We start from the raw sequence: 14,962 nt of genomic DNA on the forward strand, positions 1-14,962 counted from the left end.
TTGTGTTACAGCTAAATATGGAGAGAAACTCGCTATCATTTTTGCTTTTAAAGGTGATATAATTGATCTATTTGTAACTAAGCGTTTTGATTTTAAAGCAGCTGATCTTGAAAAGAAATTTATAAAATTAGATAAAGTTACGATTTTAAAGGTTATTGAAAGAAAAAATAAAAATGAAATAAATTATTTAGATATTGATATCAAACTATCGATTATATATTAAACTAGCTGTTGGGGTGGCCCTTCGCGCCACCCCAACAGCGTTAGTCGTTACGTGCCATATTAGTTACGTGCCATTGTAGTTGTGTCCCTGTGTCCCACCTGTGAATATAGATAAGAGAGAAAAGATTTCTCTTTTTGTTATAGATAAATATATGTTTTTAACTACGTAAAATTTGCGAATATACAACATTCTTCGATGTCCCATTGTCTGTGCATATAAATAGATTGTCAGATTTACCGACTCTTGAACATGCAACATAAAATTGTCCATGGGAAAAACAATCCGTATTCAGATCTATACCTCATTATTCTAATGATTGCCCTTGAGCTTTGTTGATGGTGATTGGTAATCGAACATTCCCCGTGTCCCGGTCGTCATTTATATTCCCAGTATCCCGGTCGTCATTTGTGTCCCAGTGTCCCAGTCTGTAATTTATCTTTGAGCGTCCCGTTCTTCAATTATATTCCCTGTGTCCCGGTCGTCATTTGTGTCCCGGTGTCCCGGTCTATAATTTATCTTTGAGTGTCCCGGTCGCCATTTATTTCTCCCGGTTGTTATTTGTGTCCCAGTGTCCCAGTCTACAATTTCTTTTTGAGTGTCCCGGTCGTCATTTATATTCCCTGTGTCTCGGCTTTTAGTTTTCTTTTTCTTCTTTATTTTTCAGTTTTTTTCTTTTTTTAGTTTTTGTTTCTTTTTCAGTTTTTAGTTTTTTTTAGTTTTTTTTATTAGTTTTTAGTTTTTTTCTTTTTAGTTTTTTTTGTAGTTTTTACCTTTTTAGTTTTTTTTAGTTTTTTTTTTCTGTTTTAGTTTTTAGTTTTTTACCTTTTTTTGTTTCTTTTAGTTTTTTAGCTTTTTCAGTTTTTTTAGTATTTTCTTTTTAGTTTTTTTTGTAGTTTTTACCTTTTTTAGTTTTTTCTTCTTTTGTATTAATGCTAAAGCCAAGGTTCAAACCTGGAGCCTCTCGGACCTGGAACCGGAAACATAACGCTTTACCAACTCAGCTACTTCGGCTTGAATACATTCGTTTTGAGCAGCTTCCTCGGGTGTTGCCATTGTAGGTTCTTCAGTCATTTTACAATTAGAAATTTCTCTTTCAACGATCTTCTTACAATTAAAAACTTGTCTTTGAACGATATTCTTAAATACCTGTGTCCTGGTCGTCATTTATATTCCCTGTGTCCCGGTCGTCATTTGTGTCCCGGTATCCCAGTCTGTAATTTCTCTTTGAGTGTCCCGGTCGTCATTTATACTCCCTCTGTCCCGGTCGTCATTTGTGTCCCGGTCTGTAATTTCTCTTTGAGTGTTTTTTCTTTTTAGTTTTTTTTCAGTTTTTTACCTTTTTTCTTTTTTCAGTTTTCTTTTTCTTCTTTATTTTTCAGCGTCACTATGAAATACAAAGCGCCGAACCTTTTTTTTAACTAAAATCTGGTAGGCACTGATGACCTTATCCAAGTCAAAATCCCAAACCCAATCATCATCGCAATCATTTTCAGTTTTAATATGTTTTGACTCTCGCTGTCCAGGTCGGTTTTCATCTAACTGCTCGGTTTTGCGTTCTTTAGCCGCAAGCCTGTTTTCTTGCTGTTCTTGTGATTCCTCGGCACGCTTTCTTTTCTTACTTTCTCTATCAGCCGTAAATTTTTTGGCATAGACTCTTTGAGCAGCTTCCTCGGCTGTTGCCATTGTAGGTTCTTCAGTCATTTTACAATTAAACATTTTTACGTCCACGATCTTCTTACAATTAAAAATTTGTCTTTGAACGATTTTCTTAAATACTTTTAATGACGTCATCGTCATAACAAACATGACGACAACTAACTTCATGACGACATGATGACATGACGTCACTCGACAGACCCACAGACAAACAACTTATTTTTATATATATAGTTCAATAGAACTATTCAGTTTTCATTCAGAGTTCAAGGAGTTAACAAAAAAAACAGATTTCATTTCTTTCGGATAACATCCATGCTTACATTTAGACAAATTGTATAACTAACTAGTTTAAACCAAGAATGAAATAACGTTTCTCTCCCGCGTAGCTTTGAGCCAATATTGTGATTTTTTTTCGAATGGTGAAAAAAAGTCTTATTGCTAATTAACGATACTGGATCAAATCAAGGAGTGATAAAGGTTTTACATTTTGCACTTTGATAAGTTTAAAAGGGTGTAAATGGCAGTCCAAACACGAGAGGCCGAGAAAATGCAAAGTGCCCAGTTCTTGCAAGAAATTAATTTTAAACTGAATTTATTACCGGTTCTTTCGCAGAAAGTTAATACGATTCCTGAACTTTCGGATAGCATTGATGCCATACAAGTACAGTTAAGTAACATTATTACGCAGTTATCTAACAATGCTAAGACAAATGATGAAATTAAAAAAGAGCTGGAAAATGTGAAATCTAACCTAGCAGTCTCTTATGAACGAGCCAACGAGCTCGAAGCAGAGCAGAAAAGAACGAATTTAATCTTCTATAATTACACCCCTCAACAACTCGGCGATTGTACTCTGAAGCAAGAAATAACGGGGTTATTAAATCGTACTATGCCGTCTCTCGGAATAAATCGAGGTGATATACGTGACATTTTTAGATTGAAATCAGGGCCGATAGTAGTAAAGCTAAATTCGGTTGAAATCAGAGACTATATTTTAAGAAGCAGCTCCGTATTAAGAAGGTTTGGTTTATCGGTGGCTCCGGATTACACAGCTATACAAAGGGAGGCCCGTAAACATTTAAAGGAAATGTTGACTACTGCGCAAAATGATGGCCGTGATACAAAATTACGAGGTGACAAACTATTTATCGAAGGCCGAATATTCAGGTATGATGGAAATTCAATAGTTGAGATTAAGCGTAGTTTGAAGCCAGTACAAAATTCTGGTCCACCCTTTAGTGTTAGGCTCCCAAATGATCCCAATAATATTCCGATGAGGCTAGTTAGTGATGCCAGTGATAGTGATACTGAGACATTAGTACCATCGACCAGCACTCCTCAGGCAGTATCGACAGCTAAAAGACCTGCTAGTGCTATTGTCAGCCCAAATGACTTGTTTCGACCAGGTACTCGTAATGTAGCACCCAAAGGAAGCCATTCGCTAAGAAAGAAGTTTAATGAAAGACATCGTGGTGGTTTTTCACCTGATTTTTATGACAATAAACACCGAAGTGAGTTAGCGGATATAAATAACCGCACTCGTGAGTATTATCATGTTGCCTTTCCCCCGACTAAGACTAGTAACGAGCAATCTCAAACAAAGGCTAATGATGTTAACGTGCTAACAGAAGGTGTAGAAACATAGGATATAGAGGGCCATATACTGAGTCTAGTGTCATGGAACATACAAGGATTACGTGATAAGTTGACCTATTTATATGACGATTTATTTTCGTTTGATGTGATTTCGCTTATTGAAACATGGAACGATTTTTCTCCTATATCACCTCTCCCCGGGTATTTCGTTGAACAGACCGTGCGTAATGTAGCAAGAAATAATAGACATTATGATGGCATTTTGGTTTTGGTTAAAGCATCTGCTATTGACGGCTATGAGAGAATTAGTAGTAGATCTGAAAACTTGCTTTGGCTGTCTATTTATTTGAAATGTGGGAAGCAATTAATTTTGGGTGTAGTGTATATACTTCCACAGAATAGTTCGTACAATCGAGAAAATACTTGGGAAATTTTAGGAGAAGAATTTTCGTTAATACAAGAAAGTTATAAAGATCTGGATTGTATGTTAATGGGGGATTTCAATGCTTATACCGGCCTGGAGGCTGAGATCCCAGATGTGTTGATCCCAGATTTAGGTGATTTTGTCCCAATTTGTTGTAGAATACCACGAAGCAACAAGGATGAAAAAAGAAAAATAAATGTATGGGGAAGAAAGCTCCTGGCGTATGTGGGGAACATGGTCTGATGATTGCGAATGGTAGGTTTGGGAATGATAAGGGTAGGGGCGAGTTCACTTCCCTTTCGGGTCCAACTCAAAGTGTTGTAGATTATGTGCTAATTAATACGCAATTTGTACCTGAATCAATAAATATGGGAGTATTAGATTTAGTTGGATCTGATCATAGAGCTATTATGCTTGAGGTGAAAATTGGGCAGTTTGTGAGCCACGGTTGACGAGTAAGAAATTTCTATAATGCGAATTATAGAAAAATAGGTTTAGAAAAACGAATTAGAAATGATTTAACAGATAAAGATATTGAGGCATTTAGAAGGGAGCTCTTGGACTCGCATGTAAAAAATAAGTTGAAAGCGTTAGAAGACAATGAAAAAGATACACATAGTGTAATTATGCTTTTAAATGAAATAATGGGCAGTTGTGCAGAATCATGTGGCCTGACTAAAAAATTAAAAAAGAATGAGGGAGATTTTGACTTGGATTGCAAGTTAATGAAAGAAGAAGCAAAATATTTATTAAATCGTTTGAATGAATTTGATAGCGCGGAAGATCTAAGTCTAAAATTGGCTAAATATAAAGATAAAAGAAGAGAATATAAAAGTTTAATAAAAAGAAAAAAAAGAGTACGAGAATAAGAAGAAACTGGATATTGATGATGATTTTTGAAATAAAGATTTTAAAAAGTTTTGGGGCTATATAAAGAATGATGATAGTGGAAGGAGAAATGTTAATACCCAGGCTGTTCCGGAAGCTGATTCATGTCCTGATTACCTAAATAATTTAGAAGGTGTTTGTGCAGATCTTCAGGAGGTAGCGCATACCCCAGAGATGGTTATTTATCCCATGAGAGAACATGATTACGATTTAGTGGGTGATGTGAATGGCCAAGAGATTAAGTCAATATTTAAGAATTTAAAAGGTGGTACTGCTGCGGGTGTTGATGGTATACCAATATTGTTATTTAAGAATTTTCTTTCCATTCTGATGCCGATAATTGTTCTTCTTTGTAATAAGGTGTTAAGGTCAGGCCAATGGCCGAGCGCTTGGAAGACATCATTGTTTATACCACTTTTTAAGAGAGGAAACCCGAAGGCTCATGAAAATTATCATTTAATAGCACTTTCCCTGCTTTAAGTAAGGTTTTGGAGAAAATATTAGATACCAGGCTTTCCAATTAGTTAAATAAAAATAATTTAATACATGAGGAACAAGGAGGTCTCAGGACAGGGTATGGGACGACAGATAGTGTGTTTATTTTAAAGGCATTAATAGATAAATATTGAAAGGGTAAAACTTGTCTTTATGTGGGATTTCTGGATCTCCATAAGGCTTTTGATAGTGTCGACAGAGAGTTATTGAAGGATGCCATGCTAAATATTGGCCTTCCCCATTCATTTGTTAGATTGATAGTGAGCATGTATACTTGTGTGAGTGGAATCATTCAAGTTGGTAATAGATTTTCGAAGCTTTTTGATATTAAGCGGGGAGTAAAACAGGGCAGCACCCTTTCACCTAAGTTGTTTAATATTTTTATTAATGATGTTGTTAATTTTCTAGAGAATAGATGGGCTCCGAAAGTTAGCCTAGGGACTCAAAAACTATCTCTCTTATTATTTGCAGATGATATTGCTTTGATGGCTAATAAACCGCAAGATCTACAGACTCTTTTGAATCTGATAGAAGAATATTTGCATATAAAAAAGTTAAGGCTGAATTCTGAAAAGAGCGAAGTTGTTATTTTTAAAAAAAGGAAGGTTGGGGACAACGAAAAATATACATTTAAATTTAATAATAAGGAACTATTTATAAGTAAAAGAATAAAATATTTAGGCTTTATCTTATCAGAAAATGGAAGCCTAAGGAGTCCTGTTGATGAAATAATTAAGAGAGGTAGGGTGGCCATATCAGCTATATTTGGAAACCCGACGATAATGGGGATCAAAAACATAAAAATGCATAAAAGAATATTTAACACAAAAATTTTACCCGTGATAGAATATGGAGCAGAGATATGGGGTGGAGAAACGGTGCAGTAACTGGAGTCCCTTCAGCTCCAGTATTATAATTAAATTAAAAAAAACTAGTTTTTTTTAACTTAAAGTAAGGAGCGACATTAAAACTTAAAACGAACAGAAATTACTCCGTATATGAAATGGGTTGTCCCCTCCGCAGTCCCTCGCTCTTTACGCTAAAGTTTTTAATTGTTTTAAAAAGTAGAATTGTGGCAAAGTGTCAAGCTTTAGCGTAAAGAGCGAGGGACTGCGGAGGGGACAACCCATTTCATATACGGAGTAATTTCTGTTCGTTTTAAGTTTTAATGTCGCTCCTTACTTTCAGTTCAAAAAAATAGTTTTTTTTTATTTAATTTCTGAACGTTTTTGAATTAATGCATGTTAGATTTTGGCTCTCCGCACATAAAATATTGAAATGAAATTAGTATATTATTTTTTTTTGGCTAAATGGCTTTCTCTTAGTTTTGATCAGACGATTTTGAGAAATAAGGGGTGGGGAAGGAGGCCTAGCTGCCCTCCAATTTTTCGGCTACTTAAAAAGCTACTAGAACTTTTAATTTTCAACGAACCTTTTTATTAGTAAAAAATATACGTAACTTAAGAATTAACTTACGTAACAAACTTTTACATTCTTATATTTTTATTATGTGTGCGAGGGGGTTTGTACCCTCGTTAATACCTCGCTCTTTACACTAAATCGTAAGTTTTGTCCCAATTCTTCAAGCATGACCCCTGAATCAAAAAGGCCGTAGAATAAACAGTTGAAATTACTAAAAATATTTTAGCATAAAGAGCGAGGTATTTATATCCTCCTAAATACCTCGCTCTTTATGCTAAAGTATTTTAAGAACCCCTCATATGCGTAATAATCTCTGTTCGTTTTAAATTTCAATGCTATTCCTTGCTTTCATTTGAAAAAACGTTTTCATGTTTATTATTTCATTGTTTTTTATAGTAATGCTAGAAAATCCTGCGCCCTTTTCATTGAATTTTTCTTCCCCCATGACATATTCCTCAAAGGAAAGATCCTCCCACAAAGCCTTCTCCCATCAACCCCACCCCCCAAACCAAAAAATCCCCCTGAAAACGTCTGTACACTTCCCAATAACCATTACTATATGTAAACACTGGTCAAAGTTTGTAACTTGCAGCCCCTTCCTCAGCGATTGTGGAGGAGTAAGTCATTCCCAAAGACATAGTTGTTATGGTTTTCGACTATGTGGAACAAAATGACGGTCTCAAAATTTTAATCTGTTGACTTTTGGAAAAAAAATAGCGTGGGAGGGGGCCTATTTGCCCTCTAATTTTTTTATCACTTAAAAAGGGCACTAGAACTTTTCATTTCCGTAAGAATGAGCCCTCTTGCATCACTCTAAGACCACTTGGTCAATAAGATGACCCCTGTGGAAAAGAAAAAAAACAACAAACAAACAAATAAACACGCACCTGTGATTTGTCTTCTGGCAAAAAATATGAAATTCCACTTTTTTTAGATAGGAACTTGAAATTTTTGCTATAGATTTCTCTGATATGCCGAATGCGATAGTGTGATTTTCGTTAAGATTCTATGTCTTTTAGGGGATGTTTCCCCCTGTTTTTGAAAATAGGGCAAATTTTCTTAGGCTCGTAACTTTTGATGGGTAAAACTAAACTTGATGAAACTTGAGCCGGGTGGCTCCTTACTACAGTTCTTTACCACGAACTGTTTGAAAAGAAAATAATTCGGTATTTCGAGGCTTCTCACATTATTACTCCTTTGCGGAAGTTAGGCTCAAAATTGGAAAAGGATTATATTTTTTCTCTGGGCCCCTTCCACCTCTTAGTTCGTTTATTTTCCTGTTAGTTTTCACCTGTTTTCACTTTATAGTTGTGTTATCTCATAGCAGTTCTTTCGGTTTTTGAGTTATGGTTGTGGTATATATGTTTTATCGCTCATATAGTTGTTTTATTTTCAAATTATACTCCATAATAGAGAGGCTTCGAACACCCAACATTGTATATTAAGCTCTGAATTTGACGTTTTTTCTAACGTTACCAGATTCGTCCTGCGCCCTTTTCATTGAATTTTTTCCCCATGACATATTTCTCCAAGGAAAGATCCTCCCAAATAGCCCCCTCCCTCAACCCTACCCCCAAAACCAAAAACAATCCCCCTGAAAACGTCTGTACACTTCCCAATAACCATTATTATATGTAAACACTGGTTGAAGTTTGTAACTTGCAGCCTCTCCCCCAGGGACTGTGGGAGAGTAAGTCATCCCCAAATGCATAGTTATTATGATTTTCGACTATGCTGAACAAAATGGCTATCTCAAAATTTTGATCCGTTGACTTTGGGAAAAAAATGAGCGTGGGAGGGGGCCTAGATGCCCTCCAATTTTTTGGTCACTTAAAAAGGGCACTAGAACTTTTTATTTCCGTTAGAATGAGCCCTCTTGCGACATTCTAGGACCACTTGGTCGATACGATGACCCCTGGGAAAAAAAACAAACAAAAAAAAACAAATAAACACGCACCCGTGATTTGTCTTCTGGCAAAAAATGCAAAATTCCACATTTTTGTAGATAGGAGCTTGAAACTTCTACAGTAGGGTTCTCTGATACGGTGAATCTGATGATGCCATTTTCGTTAAGATCTTACGACTTTTAGGGGGTGTTTCCCCCTATTTTCCTAAATAAGGCAAATTTTCTCAGTATGTAAACACTGGTCAAAGTTTGTAACTTTCAGCCCCTCTCCCAGGGATTGTGGGGGAGTAAGTCATCCCCAAAGACATAGTTATTATGGTTTTCGACTATGCCGAACAAAATGGCTATCTCAAAATTTTGATTTGTTGACTTTGGGAAACAAATGAGCGTGGGAGGGGGCCTAGATGCCCTCCAATTTTTTGGTCACTTAAAAAGGGCACTAGAACTTTTCATTTCCGTTAGAATGAGCCCTCTTGCGACATTCTAGGACTACTTGGTCGATACGATGACTCCTGGGGAAAAGAAAAGAAAAAAAAACAAACAAATAAACACGCACCCGTGATTTGTCTTCTGGCAAAAAATACAAAATTCCACATTTTTGTAGATAGGAGCTTGAAACTTCTACAGTATAGTTCTCTGATACGTTGAATCTGATGGTGTCATTTTCGTTAAGATTCTACGACTTTTAGGGGGTGTTTCACCCTATTTTCTTAAATAAGGCAAATTTTCTCAGGCTCGTAACTTTTGATGGGTAAAACTAAACTTGATGAAACTTATATATTTAAAATCAGCATTAAAATACGATTCTTTTGATGTAGCTATTGATATCAAAATTCAATTTTTTAGAGTTTTGGTTACTATTGAGCCGGCTCGCTCCTTACTACAGTTTGTTACCACGAACTGTTTGAAAGAGTGTTTGGTCTACATCAGACAACTCATTCACAGATTCTGAAAGGTGATATGGGCCTGTTTTCTTTAAAGCTATGTAGGTATATTTTAATGCTTAGATTCTGGTTGAAGTTAACTAAGAGTAATGAAGATAGACTAGTAAGAGTGGCATATGAAGAGATGTTGAGATGTGGTTTAAAAACCTCGTGGCCATCCCAAATTAAATCATTACTAGAAAAAGTAGGAATGCCTTATTTATGGAATAATGGTCTTTGCTCTCGTGATGTACCAACAAATTTAGAAAGCCAGGTACGATTTATATTAGAGAGTCAGGAAATTCAGCATTGGCAAGGGCTGGTTTTTGATTCTACAACCCTAAAACATTATAATCAGGCAAAACCTAGTTTTGGGGAGGAAGTTTATTTTAAATTTAACTTACCGGCTATAGTTCTATGTCGTTGGATTCAGCTTAGGGCAAATTGTCTTCCAATCCAGAACAGGTAAAAAACGTTCGACAAAAATAAAATGATAGTTGGTCCTGATAGGCGGTATGTTTGTCCCCTTTTTAAAGATGATGATGAAGACTTGGATCATTTTCTCCGGAAATGCCCGGTGCTCTTGGATTTACGGGAAATTTATTTGCATGGGATTAATTTGATGCCTCCGGGTACTCTACAAAATAGTAACCCAACCACAATATTTCGAGTGGGAGTATATATAGATAAATCTTTAATAAGAAGAAAAAGTTTTATATGATTAATTTCTTTTATAGTTACATTAGGTACTTTTTGCGTTGAATTCTGTTTTTTTGTGCGTGTTCGTACTGTTGTTAATTCCCTTGCTTGTTTGTTATTTATTTATATTTTTGTGTGTATATGGCCCACGGGTTTTTGAAATACAACTATCTATATATCTATCTATATAGATTATTACATTTTATCGGTAGTATAGAAAAAATGGAATATCATTAAACTCTTCTTTCGCAAGACCCGTTTTGATCTTAAAGCTCAGCATGGGAACCTGTAAAATGTTAGGTGTGAATTCGATTGAAAATGGGGCAAATTGATGTGGTGATCTAGGTAGGGTTTGTAACCCGTGTTTGTATTGTAAAAAATTACAAAAATGAGAAAAAATTTGATTTTTAAGGACCTGTTTTTATGTTGAATCTAGGGATGAAAAATGTGCAAAATATGCAATAATCGATGTTAAAAGAATGTAAAATGAACTAAAACTGATGTAAATTGATGGAGTGATCTAGGTGAGGCAGAACACACGTTTTCTATACTATTCAAGTCATGAATTCTTCAGTAAATATGTCAATACAACATTGTTATCTTAACGATGGATCATTTCAAGTTGTAATTTCAAGTTTGTAATCACTGAATTTATTATGCTTCAGGAAAAGCAATAGTCCCAAACCAGTGCAGAACGGAGAGAACACATCTTATCAAGTTTACAAGAAGCACTTCAGCTGGCTTAGAACCGGAAAGGAGAATTTCCTGGAGCCTCCATTATAAGTGGATTCCTTGTGCAATTCTAGGCCTATCTCGGTCACAATATGATTTTTCTCATTTGGTGATTCTATCCATTATATTGACACAGAATTCCCAGAATTTCCAGAATTTCATATCAAGTAGAGTTGAAATCCCGCACTAGAAATTTCATGCCTAATACCTCTGTGTTTATTCCTTATTTTATTTTTCTATTGTGTAGAGGCGGCCCATAATAGATAAATTAGCTGTGAAAAGGTTTTTTCAGCCAAAAAAAGCCCACCGAAACCAAAAAAAACTCAGAAGAACTATCCTTCAATCAAAATCCATTTCAAATACTATGTAGTTTACTAGGATATAATTCCCTCGAGGGGAGCCACTCCTCAAGGTCATCCTGCAGCACTGTTTGCAGAAGGAGCTTATGACGGAGTGGAGATCTCAGCTCATTTTACAATACCGGAACAGCTCCAACCTTTTATACCCAGCTTTTCCATGTCACAATATTCGTCAGGGTTTAAACACAAACTTCATCCTTGGGTTTTCATCCTAAAATTCCTCTTAGCTAAAAAAAGATGAAACAATTTAAAGGCCCGTGAGCTGGCTCTTAATCACAGAGAGGAACATTGACCTTGACCACCGCCCCGTCATAGTTTTCTTTTTCAAGGTACATTTCAATACGCACGGATTCTTGTTTTTCTGAAAAAAGGCTTTTAGAAAGTCGTCCGCAATCCACAAAATCGCTGCAGTTCTCCTTAAAATGAACCATGCGGGAACTAAGGTAAGAGGTGGGAAAAGATTCTAGGTTAGCCTCAAGAGATGTATTTTAAAAAAAAGGGAAAAAAGACACATTGGAATAGCCTTTAGGGGCTGGAAAAGCGACTAAAGCTTTGACTATGAAGTTTTAGTGAATCGTAGTCTACAAAATCTTGGTCTGTCGATAAGATTAGCGAAGTTGCAATGTTTAAAAAAGAGAACTGACATCTGTGGAACGGACGGAGATCAGTATGAAGACGAAAATTTGTGTCTATAAAGCGGCTGTTAGATCTATTCTCTTTTATACAATTGAGACTTGGCCACTGAAGGCACTTCATCTCCATGATCTGAAAGTCTTTGACCATCACTGTTTACGAAAAATCCTGATGATTCTATGCTCCGAAAAAGTCCCAAATGCTGATATACACCATAACTGCTGTAACATCGAGCCCACCGCCACGATTATCAAACAGAGAAGACTAAGTTGGCTTGGTCAGGTCCTGAGAATACCCATTTACCGTGTCATTAACCAAGTGTTGCCGGCTGTTCATTTTCCATATTGGAGCTGAAGTCCTGGTGATTAATGAAAGAATTGGTGGGCAACTGTCACAAACGACCTTAACACCATTGGCGGATTTCGAAGTTTGACAGAAAGTAGGAAAGCTGCTGGTTCCGGTTTGCTGAAGAGCTGGCAAAAAGTCGTGACAAAATGGTAGTCAGTCATTCGGAGCTTTTTAGATGTCGGGTGAGGCTTTTAAGTTTTGTCCCGCGCATTTGTATGTAGAAGTAAGTAAGTTTGCTGATGGAGCAAACAATTTTGACAAACGTCGAACTTTTATAAGATAGTTCTTTTCCCACTTCCTCGCTTATGCTTAATAAATTGACCTTGAAGTGACCCGGTTTATAGCCCTACTACGACCACAGAAATTATCAATAAAGAATCAAATATTGTCTAATTACTATTAGTTACTGATTACTTCGCCATTAGCTATCTAAATACAGACAAACATTATTCCACATTTTGTTCATTTATAATGATAATGCAATAGGTTTGCTAAAATTTTTCACAATTTTGAAATGCATACATTTTTTACAGTCACCAATCCTACTTCACCGAATATGAATGTCTCAAAAACTCTTGTCAGTTTTTTTTTTCAGAATGCAATACATACCATCATTCTCCATCTCACCCAATAGCTTCAAGTTTTGAGTATATATAACTTTAAATTTTCGTTGAATATGTTTTGATTTGAGACGAATAATGTACGTCCCATGTAAGTCAACAGACCAAAATATTTTATTTCTTACCCGCACTCTCCCATATATAGGCTATAAATACAAATTTAAATAATACCTAGGTAGGTAGGTTATTTTTATTTTTAATAACAAAACAAACATAAATAAAAATGACAACACTAATAAATTATTGTAGCAAAAACAAAGTCCTAAGGAAATGTACTGCAAATTCATATTATGATTTACATCTTATAAATAAATATCGAAACATAACATCTCATGATTATCCACCTAGCCTATCTTATATATAAGAAACAACAGCTCATACACATGAACACAATGCAATAAAATAATCCTATTAATTATTATTTACTGGTTTCAGCCTCCACCCCACCCCAAGAAACTGCGAAGAAAAGACTTCAAAAACCTCCCACCCTTCAAAATCTATTAGTTAAATAAAATGTTTTCAATTTATTTTTAAACCCGTATAAATTGACAGACTCCCTGATGCTAGCCGGCAGACTATTCCAAACAGAAGGCCCCAGATTATGAACAGCATATTATGATCTGACTGTTTTTCTTCTTTCATGACTTAAAAGTCGTGAATTTCTTGTATCATAATTATGGTGCTCCTAATTCATGGAAAAATAATCATGAAAATACTCAGGGCATATATGTCTCATGCTCGTACCTCTTTTGCGATTCCAGAAACTAAATAACTATTGAAGAAAATACTGTTATGGAAAGAAAAGTAAAGACCACCCTATTTTTCTCCATTTGTCTCTATCTACTAAACAAAGAAGAAGAAAAAAGAAACCTAATTATAAATGTTTCTCGGGTGCTTATGCTCTTTTATTTGGATAGCTCCGAGCCAAGCTTCTGCTGTTTAACATCTTATAACTAAGAAGTAATTGCCACTTTTTCAAGTGCTTAATGTTTCTTCGTCGCCACTTCTTCAAAGTTATTTCCTGCATTGCTAAACGGATATTCCTTTTTATAGCTTTTATCGAATGTCAGGAAATAGAACCTCCTACTTTCGTATTTGAACCACCATCTAATGTCTACACTTTTCCTGGAATCGAAGTTACAGTCGATTGTTTAGCAACAGGAAGTCCCACACCAACTATTGAATGGACTATTGAATTGGGGAAACAATCTGCCGAGGCTTATGTTCTGAGGTTTGTATGGAGTTAGTAGAAATTCAATAAACTATTTGAACGGCTATAATTATTCCTGCTTATACAGCTGTACACATCAAAAGGGAATAAACAAGGGAAGTTTCTCCAGTGAGTCTTGCAAGACAATCGTATGAAAAATATCATACTTTTCTACACCCCCCCGCCATCCGATTAAATCTTTTACTACGTCAAACTTTGTTAGGATGGCTGACTTGCTACCAGTGCTCCTACTATTCCCGCACATTTAGGGGCTTCTTAACCCGCCCCTAGCCGCCAAAATTGAACTCTTCGGTACCTCCCGATAAATTAACAATTTTAAATACATAGGAAATACATATCGCGAATTTTCGTTACCATCAACTTTGGAAAGACTTGGGAGAGCCCGATTTCCTTTTGGAGAATTTCTAGGAACTGCTACTTACACTCCACTGCAGCATCCAACCGCCTGAGGCCCACAAGACTATACAAGCTCCTTCATCATCCCGATCTATTCAAAGCCTCTCTATTTACACGCTCCCAAGAAGCTCCAATTTCCTTTAAATCTTTCCTTACAACACCACCCCCTCCCCATTTGAGGACAACATACTTTTTGCTTGCCCTTAGATGGTTGGCCGACAAGAACGATTTCTGGCAATCTAGCATCCTTCATCTGCACAATATGTCTTAGTCGTACCTATTTCTAATCATAGCCCTAGAAAGTGAGACTGAGCCTCATTTTTCGTACGGTTTACCATTTCATACCGTCTTTACTATTAGCACTACCTGTGTAGGAGAAGCTGTCCACGCGATCGATCTTTTCATTAT

At 36.1% G+C, this 14,962-nt stretch overlaps 1 protein-coding gene across 1 annotated transcript in view; it reads left to right on the top strand.

Moving 5' to 3' along the window:
• Positions 1–2,883: 2,883 nt before the first annotated feature.
• LOC136027903 (cell adhesion molecule Dscam2-like) overlaps positions 2,884–14,962 on the top strand; it is a gene marked incomplete in the record, with an annotated part of 166,776 nt that continues 154,697 nt past the window's right edge. The window contains 2 exon segments of the mRNA XM_065705338.1: positions 2,884–3,049; positions 13,981–14,158. Of these exon segments, the coding sequence (XP_065561410.1) occupies positions 2,989–3,049; positions 13,981–14,158 (239 nt within the window).

This window comes from Artemia franciscana, chromosome 1 (genome assembly GCF_032884065.1).
Source record: "Artemia franciscana chromosome 1, ASM3288406v1, whole genome shotgun sequence".
Lineage (NCBI taxonomy): Eukaryota > Metazoa > Arthropoda > Branchiopoda > Anostraca > Artemiidae > Artemia > Artemia franciscana.